Source organism: Eurytemora carolleeae, unplaced genomic scaffold (genome assembly GCF_000591075.1).
Source record: "Eurytemora carolleeae unplaced genomic scaffold, Eaff_2.0 scaffold133, whole genome shotgun sequence".
Taxonomy (NCBI): domain Eukaryota; kingdom Metazoa; phylum Arthropoda; class Copepoda; order Calanoida; family Temoridae; genus Eurytemora; species Eurytemora carolleeae.
In genome coordinates, this window is record NW_019396188.1 from 234,688 (window position 1) to 245,190 (window position 10,503).

The 10,503-nt window shown below is 31.4% G+C and overlaps 1 protein-coding gene across 1 annotated transcript in view; it reads right to left on the reverse strand.

Moving 5' to 3' along the window:
• Window positions 1-4,039: 4,039 nt before the first annotated feature.
• LOC111697645 (nuclear receptor subfamily 2 group C member 2) overlaps window positions 4,040-10,503 on the reverse strand; it is a 13,818-nt gene continuing 7,354 nt past the window's right edge. The window contains exons 6-14 of the mRNA XM_023467717.1: window positions 9,756-10,038; window positions 9,536-9,660; window positions 9,379-9,476; window positions 8,268-8,383; window positions 6,736-6,817; window positions 6,221-6,259; window positions 6,026-6,141; window positions 5,155-5,206; window positions 4,040-4,083 (exon numbers count right to left, since the gene is read on the reverse strand). Coding sequence (XP_023323485.1) covers window positions 4,078-4,083; window positions 5,155-5,206; window positions 6,026-6,141; window positions 6,221-6,259; window positions 6,736-6,817; window positions 8,268-8,383; window positions 9,379-9,476; window positions 9,536-9,660; window positions 9,756-10,038 — 917 coding nt within the window. The 3' untranslated portion in view covers window positions 4,040-4,077. The remainder of the gene's footprint in view (window positions 4,084-5,154; window positions 5,207-6,025; window positions 6,142-6,220; window positions 6,260-6,735; window positions 6,818-8,267; window positions 8,384-9,378; window positions 9,477-9,535; window positions 9,661-9,755; window positions 10,039-10,503) is intronic.

Consider the following 10,503-nt stretch of genomic DNA (forward strand, 5'->3'; position numbering starts at 1 on the left):
AATTACGAGTCTTAACCATATGCTTTAACATTATGAACTTCCACATTTCTCCGTACTTTTTTCATAAAGAAAATGTATTTTTTAAAAGATAAAATTAACATAAAAGTGATAAAAGATGTTTAAGCCCGAATGTAAAACTTAAAATTTAAAAGGTTCTCTCACGTTTTTTGCCTTTTGTTATTTGGAAAGCGGGGTTAATATCGAAAATTATTGTTAAGTTTAAAGGGAGTGACCGGCAATGTACGGTAGTTAAACTTAAAATGTAGTATTGTGGAGACATTTTTAGCATTTATTTGACACGTTTAAAACATTTTTATAATGCATATAATTACTGAGTTTGAGCGCAAAGTCAACTTTCGAAATCATCCATTTGGGTGGTCATGATTTGAAAATCGATTTAAAAAAAACTATTAGATTACAACGACAAAAAATGTAACATAAATTCTACAGTAAACTAACTAGATGTTTAGGAACATATTTCTCAATAGAAATTTGTCAATAAATTAATGTCAGAATCAATTTTTTCTTTTTCATCATTATATTGAATTTCTTATTCTTCACGAATTTGTTCGCAGATTTCTACAAATTCTTCAAATGTCGTCTTTTCAATAAAAATTACAGAAAATCTACAGAAAATGTTTGTGAACAATGAGACATTACAGAAACTTATAACTGAATAAGATTATTTATTTTCGATGATGAGAGTTAATTTTTAATTTCTCAACCTGTTCCTAAACAACTAATAAGTTTACTGTCAAATTTCTGTTACATTTTTTGGCGTACAAGAAACTTAAAAATTTGAAATCTACAGAGATATTTTCATTTTTGTATCTGTTGCATAAACTTGTAAGTTAAAAATTAAAATTATTGATTTTTAAATGGAAAAGCAATTCCGTTGCACGCAATTTCGCGCAATTTTGCGAATATTTAATTACTTCCTTTTTCGCAATTATAGCGCAATAGCGCTCAATGTAATGGCGCAAGCGGAAGCAACCATTGCGCGCAACCCGAGCAATTTCGTGCAACGGAATTCCGATTGAATACCTTACTTAATGGTAAATTTGATTATAGAATTAGCTGTATATTTTGGCACGATGTAATTCAGAATTTTGGACTTTATACATTGTGTACCAAAATAATAGTGTTGTAAATAGTTATCAAATAAAATGTCATATTTTATATTTCAATACTGGGGCGTGAATTTTTCTAAGACTCCAAGATTGTGAAAATGAATATGATTAATAGTCCAATTAACACTAGATACAGCAAATGTCCCAATATTGTGAAAAACTATTTGCTTTATAACAACATAAAAATATCGATTTCCTCTTCTAAAGTTTTCTGAAATTTCCCCTCCCGGCTCCTCCCAGGTGTTTAAAGGTGTAAAAACCCCCCTGAAGTCCAATTACGAGTCTTAACCATATGCTTTAACAATATGCAATTCCACATTTCTTCGTACTTATTTCCAAATTTTCCATTCTGTCTCAAAAGAAAATGTATTTTTTAAAAGATAAAAATTAACATAAAAGTGATAAAAGATGTTTAAACCCGAATGTAAAACTTTAAATTTAAAAGGATCTCGCACGTCTTTTTGCATTTTGTTATTTGGAAAGCGGGGTTAATATCGAAAATTATTGTTAAGTTTAAAGGGAGTGACCGGCAATGTATGGTAGTTAAACTTAGAATGTAGTATTGTGGAGACATTTTTTAGCATTCATTTGACACAAATAAAACATTTTAACAATGCATATAATTACTGAGTTTGAGCGCAAAGTCGACTTTCGAAATCCTCCATTTGGGTGGTTATGTTTTGAAAATCGGTTTATGTTTTGAAAATCGATTTTTTAAAAACTATTAGATTACAACGACAAAAAATGTAACATAAATTCTACAGTAAACTAACTAGATGTTTAGGAACATATTCCTCAATAGAAGTTTGTCAATAAATCAATGTTAGAATCAATTTTTTCTTTTTCATCATTATATTGAATTTCTTATTCTTCGCGAATTTGTTCGCAGATTTCTACAAATTCTTCAAATGTCGTCTTTTCAATAAAATTTCCAGAAAATGTTTTTGAACAATGAGACATTACAGAAACTAATAACTGAATAAGATTATTTATTTTCTATGTTGATTATGTTAATTAGTTTACTGTCGAATTTCTGTTACATTTTTGTCGTCGTTGTTTAACAATTTAAGTTTAATATAATAGATTCTCATAACGTAACCAACCAAATGGATGATTTTGAAAGTCGACTTTGCGCTCAAACTCAGTAATTATGCATCATTAAAACTTGTATATGTCTCAAATGAATCCTTAAAAATGTCTCCACAATACTACATTCTTAGCTCACTCCCTTTAAACAGATTCTTTTATCAATCATGCTAACTTAATGGTAAATTTGATTATTGACGTAGCTGTATATTTTGGCACGATGTCTTTTAGAATTTTGGACTTTATACATTGCGAACCAAAATGAAGTTGTTTTAAATAGTTATCATATAATATGATAGTGTTGTAAATAGTTATCATATAATATGATAGTGTTGTAAATAGTTATCATATAATATGATAGTGTTGTAAATAGTTATCATATAATATGATAGTGTTGTGTAAATAGTTATCATATAATATGATAGTGTTGTAAATAGTTATCATATAAAATATCATATTTTACTGTGACTTTTTCTAAGACTCCAAGATCGCTAATTTCCCCAAAGTTATACCGTGTAAAGTGAAGATAGGATGGACCTATAAAGGTGTAGAATACGAAGACGACTTTTAGACTCAAGTTATAATTTAAATGAATAGATTAATAGTTCACTTAACACTAGATACAGCAAATGTCCTAATATTGTAAGAAACTATTTGCTTTAGAACAATATAAAAATATCGGTTTCCTCTTCCATGGTTCTCACTGTACATCATTTATTATTTTCTTATATATATATCTATATACAATATACATGTAAATACTTGATTATTTATAATAATTGTTTATTTGATATAATCACGAGAAACATGAAATGTTACTAAATTATACATTAATTATTAATTGTTACATTATCATTGAATGCTGTAATAAATAGACTTGTTTTTGCACTTCACGTAAGTTTTAAATCACAGGGGNCAAATTTGAGTCTAAGGGTCGTCTTCCTATTCCATAGTTTAATGGCACTCACTGTAGGATGGTTATTATTATTTTTTGTCAAAACAGAATTATTTGAAAATACCGTCATTATGCTGAACAAGTCACTAATAAAGAAAAAATGGTTTCACCGGACTTATTAAAATTAATCAGTGGCCGAATTTAAAGAATTTGAGCGGCGGTTTAAATTTAAGCCGTTGCTAAAATATGGTTGGTTCCACTTAAATTTGTATAAAGTTTTTTAAGATTTAAGCCGGCGGCGCTCAATTGAAACCGTTTTTGGGATGATTTGAGACGTGGCTTAAATTCTTTAAATTTAGACACTGGTTTAAAATATTGAAGGTTTGCTCAATCAAGTTGCAAAAATAAAGTTTGCGGCGAGATTTTTTGAAATTCAGCTGTATGCATTGTTGAATACAAATATGTTTACATAATATAAACAAAGCTATATTAAACAAATAAATGAATAAAAAACTTTCCATATTTCATTCTTTCTAGGAGTAGGGTTTTCAAGGAGAGAATGCATTGAATTACATTAAAAGACCTTAAATTACAGTGAATTAAATTGTAAGTTTAAAATAAATATGAAACCATGGACTTATGTTGGATCAAGGTTATAATTCAAGGAAAGTTAAATGCAGTTGCGTATACTCTGCGTATATATTAAAACCAGTTCTCTCTGGGCGGAATTTATAAACAAGAATAGATGCATTAGTGTTTAGTATCCGAGGAGGTTAAAAGCATTGAATTTTGATAATTTTGATAATTCACATAATAGTTTTCTATGACCAGAATATTTCATTGATTTTTTATGTGAAAGATGGATCTCATGTACACTGCAGTACAAAAGATGCTTACACCTCTAAATAACTTTCCTTGCATTATAACCTTGTGTTAGACTTCCTCTGACCATGGATATAAGATCTTCTAGGCCTGAAATATAAAATTAAACTTAATCATCAATAAACTGTAAATAAGTTGACATTATTCAACCCAAATCACAACGAGCTATTTTGTTTATAATTTAGGTGCGATTTTACCCATGAAGTTGAAATGGTAGCGTATGTTAACAGTTCAGTTTTCGATTAGCTTAAATAACTTTAGATCCATAAACTTAATTGTATGGGTGCGTTCAAAGAAAATTTACAAATTTATATCGGGAAATGTACGTTAATAAGATTAAAAATATCAGCATATAAAAATTATTATTCATTCTATATTAAAAGGGGTTTTACGTGTTAAATCTAGATATGAATAACAATTGTCGTTTGTACATTAAGATATTGTGAATTCTGCTAAATCCTTCATTGTCTTTGCAGCATAAATTCACTTTTGCTAACAGAAGGATTTCCAACTTCTTCCGTATTATTTGGTTCTGTAAAGACCTTTGCTAAAGTTGTGAAGAATTAATGACAGAATATTTTCCAAGGTTTTTAATATTTATCATTGATCCAGAGGAAATCCTAGATAAAGGTTTAAGGGACCGTTCACTTATTTCGCTTAATTCACAACATATTGACAAAAACATCAACATGACAAAGGTACCATACCTTTGAGCTCGAATTCTGAACGAAAAATCGGTTTTTTCTCCGGCCACAGTTTTCTTTGAAAAGTAAGACGAATACTAATCAACAGCGAATAGGCTGTTTAGTTTACCCCGGAATTACCCAAATAAGTGAACGGTCCCTTTAAAGTTTGCTCATAATATTTTCATTTTATATATTCACGGAGATCTAGACAACTCTGAATGTTAGTCATCAAATTTTTACAAAGCCTGGACTTTAAAGTGTTGCAACGCCATTTTAAAGTTTTACCTCACAAACTCACTTATAATTTTTTGTAGTCCTAGATATATACAATTTTCAAAGGAGTAATTGGAAAAATACTGCTTGAATTTTGCGTGAGAGCGAGCACATCTTAGTCCGCAGTGTATTCTGTCAAATAATTTACAAAGCACCGTTGTGAATCGAACATACTATTCTAGAAAAGTTTTTATAAAAATACCTGGGACAGATCAACAATAACCTTCTCGACGTTGATATTACCCAGGGTTCGCCTGAAACCAAGCAGACCAAACTATTGTTTTTTTCTTCAATTTTCTCTCACAAAATATTATGCAAGTTACAGAATAACATGACTAATTAACAATAACCAACAAACACCAGATGTCGTTTTTTCAAGATTTTGGAGTTATTTAATGGTTTTTCGTACAGAATAACCCAGAGGCAGAAGCCAAAAGTAGGTACACGCATTCTCAAGAGAGAAAGTCTGTTTTACGCCGCATGCGCGTAACTCCTTTGGGCTTCTTCCTCAGGGTTTTTGTGAACGAAAAACCTCTGAATCTTGAAAAGACGACATCTAGGCATCCTCGCAATTATTTTTTTACCGACTTAAATCTCCGGTAGTTCTGAAGGTATATGACGGCCCACATTACACAAATGCCAGGGCAAAAAGTATTTTCAAAAATTGTATTTGCAAAATCAAGACTTGAACTATTTTAAAGACTAAAAAAGGCGATCTTAGAGGGATCTCTTATTTTTTTTGTTTCGCATGGGTTACCTTGTACATTGCAATTACGCAGAGTACACAGAACCATTTGACTTAAGAAGTTTATTTTAAATACTCTAATAAAACCATTTGCTTTGCACACATAATATTTCTTATAGGTCGTCTTCTTATTTCAAAGTTTTATGTGACCCACTGTTCAATTTTAATCTAATTCTGTTACCCAAAACAAATTGTCAAAAATTTAAACTTGTAAGGAGCCATTCATAATATTGTACTCTATGCTGTCTTATGTTCTAAACTACTTTTTGATATAACAATATTCTTTTTCAAAAAATTTGTTTTAGGTTGAACAAGTTTGAATCTGTTCCTGAAGAATAGAGTTTCCAGTACACTGCTTTGGAAAAAGGTTATACAAGGCAGGGTCAGCAGAAGACGACCAAACCGGACTTTATTCGCTGGAGGTGGCTTAGCAGAGCAATAATCCTAATAGATAGAAGATAGATAGATAGATAGATAGATAGATAGATAGATAGATAGATAGATAGATAGATAGATAGATTACCTGGAGCATTAAATGGGTTTGATCCTGAAGTACTTCGACCTAAATTAAATGCTGTTTAAAGGGACTGTACGGGCAAATTTAAGTGACCCTCAATGCTAAGATAGCAATGCCCAACTCGAAAAGTGTTTATTTCTGTGAAGTTGTCCATTGTTTCCTTTAAGCAAGAAATGCGTAAGTCATTGCCATCTTTGCATGGAGGGTCACTTGAAATTACGCTTACAGTCTCTTTAAGTTTCAAATCTAAAGATTGATCATGAAAACAAGTTATAATTTCAAAATAGTTTAGCGAATGAATTTTTTGTTTAAGAACATATTAACTATATTTTAATTCTTTTGAAATTGACAGTACCACCGGCAGAACTGTTTAATTCTGAGAATGGTTCAAAAATATTCTGTGGGAAGATAATTTCATGTTTTTAGTGACAGCAATCTTTTCATCAACGTTTATTATACAAGAAAAGTAACAGTGACGTGAAACTAATTCAGGAATAGAAAATTCAAAATAATTGTTTTACCTGAAGCTGTTGTTTTAATCCATTTAGTTCAGGTTTAAACAGTACAAGAGCTTTTAAACAAGTGTACTCAGTAGGATCTAATCTAGAATACATATATAGGGTTAAACAGTACAAGAGCTTTTAAACAAGTGTACTCAGTAGAATCCAATCTAGAATACATATATAGGGTTAAACAGTACAAGAGCTTTTAAACAAGTGTACTCAGTAGGATCTAATCTAGAATACATATATAGGTTTAAACAGTACAAGAGCTTTTAAACAAGAGTACTCAGTAGGATCTAATCTAGAATACATATATAGGGTTAAACAGTACAAGAGCTTCTAAACAAGTTTACTCAGTAGGATCCAATCTAGAATACATATATAGGGTTAAACAGTACAAGAGCTTCTAAACAAGTTTACTCAGTAGGATCCAATCTAGAATACATACATTGGATTGAAGAAACAAGTTAACTCCAGTTTAACCCAGAACATCGAAAGAATTTATTAAATGTTGTTTTCTATACCTACTGATAATAACGATGTTTAGTTTCTTGACTATAGCTCTTTAAAACTGTTCCCGCATAAATCATGGCTATTCATTTATTTTAACAATTACTGAGATTTAGGCATAATAGTAGAAATGTATGAAAACCATTGAAAAATTGTCAAGACGACATTTTATAATTTTTTTTCGATGTTTCCGAACTTTACTCCGCATGTAACAAGGTTACTCCTAATGTAACAATTGTGCACTCCCCATGTAGCAAGCTTACTCCCCCTAAAACAAGTTTACTCCACATGTAATAAGTTTAGACCTCATATAACACAGTTATTCCATATGTAACAAGTTTACTCCCCATGTAACACAGTTATTCCTTATGTAACAAGTTTACTCCCTATGTAACACAGTTATTCCTTATGTAACAAGTTTACTCCTCATGTTACATAGTTATTCCTTATGTAACAAGTTTACTCCCTATGTAAAACAGTTATACTTTATGTAACAAGTGTGCTCCCCATGTAACACAGTTATTCATTATGTAACAAGTTTACTCCCCATGTAACACATTTATTCCTTATGTAACAAGTTTACTCCCCATGTAACACAGTTATTCCTTATGTAACAAGTTTACTCCCCATGTAACGCAGTTATTCCTTATGTAACAAGTTTACTCCCAATTTAACAAGTTTACTTCTCATGTAACAAGTTTACTTCTTATGTAACAAGTTTACGTACTTCTTATGTAACAAGTTTACTTCTCATGTAACAAGTTTACTTATAAGATCTAATACAACAATATTGATTTGAAAGAGTAGAAATTATATAAAGGAACTGTCAAGGTGAAATAAAAGGAGGGGGTGTACTGTACTGCTCAGTTATAATTTTACTTTAGGCTGTGTCTGTAATAGGAAATCTATACAAAAAAATATTCGTTCTATTTTTGATAATTAAATTATTATTAACTAATACAGGTCCGTATTCTTTTTTTTATGATAAAAAAATAATTATGATATTTGATAGTTGATAGTTGATAGTTAATATTGTCTACCTGAGTTGAGAAAGTCTGACTAGAATATCAACCAATTCACTTAGTTGATTTACTAGACTGTCATCTTCACACTCCCGGAGCAATTCATCCTGTATAGTATCATCATCATCATCATCCTCATCATCATCATCATCATCATCATCATCATCATCTTCATCTTCATCATCATCATCATCATCATCATCATCTTCATCATCATCATCATCATCATCATCATCATCATCATCATCATCATCATCATCATCATCATCATCATCATCATCATCATCATCATCATCATCATCATCATCATCATCATCATCATCATCATCATCATCATCATCATCATCATCATCATCATCATCATCATCATCATCATCATCATCATCATCATCATCATCATCATCATCATCATCATCATCATCATCATCATCATCATCATCATCATCATCATCATCATCATCATCATCATCATCATCATCATCATCATCATCATCATCATCATCATCATCATCATCATCATCATCATCATCATCATCATCATCATCATCATCATCATCATCATCATCATCATCATCATCATCATCATCATCATCATCATCATCATCATCATCATCATCATCATCATCATCATCATCATCATCATCATCATCATCATCATCATCATCATCATCATCATCATCATCATCATCATCATCATCATCATCATCATCATCATCATCATCATCATCATCATCATCATCATCATCATCATCATCATCATCATCATCATCATCATCATCATCATCATCATCATCATCATCATCATCATCATCATCATCATCATCATCATCATCATCATCATCATCATCATCATCATCATCATCATCATCATCATCATCATCATCATCATCATCATCATCATCATCATCATCATCATCATCATCATCATCATCATCATCATCATCATCATCATCATCATCATCATCATCATCATCATCATCATCATCATCATCATCATCATCATCATCATCATCATCATCATCATCATCATCATCATCATCATCATCATCATCATCATCATCATCATCATCATCATCATCATCATCATCATCATCATCATCATCATCATCATCATCATCATCATCATCATCATCATCATCATCATCATCATNGGATGGTGAGGGGAGGTGGGGACAGGAGATAAATCATAGTTCTTTATTTTCAAGTTTTCTTCCTTACAGTCGTCATCTAAACACAAAGTGATAAGAAAAAACTTATTTTATTTTTGTCTCGTTTTAAAATATTACATTTCGTTTCAGCGGTGTTGGAGTCTTGGGCACTCTGTTCCTGGTTCTGATCCTGGACTTCAACTTGATTCTCAAAATTCATTTTCATCCTCATCCTATCCATGGCGTCAAGTCCACCATATGATCTGCAGAAAAAGAATAAATAATATTCAGGAGGTAGTTTTTAGAAGTATTTTTTTTGCAACTTGGTGCGAAATGATTACAGAGTTGATAATGATACCTGTTGGCCAACGATGTGATGATCCTTGGGGCAGACAATCTGAAGGAGTCCTGAAAGGCCATGGATGAGGAGAAAGAGGAGGAGAAGGAGGAGGAGTGAAGGGAAGGATGAATGGAAGGTGGATGAGAGAATAGAGTTGGAAACGCAGTTTTCATCTGGAGGGTTGGATAGTAGCCATGGAGTGGTGGTAGAAGATGGGGGAGGAGAGGGGTTGAGGAGTATGCATCATTTAGAAAACCGGTTCTTTTGGATAAAGAACGCGGTGCTCTCTCGTGCTGAACAGCTGAAATATTTCAGACTGAAAATGGCGGGAAATTGTCAATTCAAAATGGAGAATAAAAATCAAAATGGCAGAATGATGAAGCATTGTTAAAACAAAAATAGCAAAGAAAAAAAGGTAACTCAAATTGCTAGTGTGAAAACTAAATAACAGAGCTAAAACTGGTAAAAAAATAAATTAGAGAACCAAAACCTAAAAGTCCAGACGACGAAGATATTTTTGCATGTTAAGAAATTGTTACTTTTTTTGTGACAAATCAATATTGGTCTTACAGGGTTCTCAGAACCGTAAAATTTCTTTTGTATTCTATGACTGGCAACCATGTCTATTTTATCTATGACCCTGTGAATTTTATTTAAGATAATTATTTAAAATGCAAATCATGAGACAAATAGTTTTCAGCTTTAGTGTTATTCACACTATACCATCAATTAGGGTTTAGGAAGGATTAAAGAGTGGCGGGGGAAA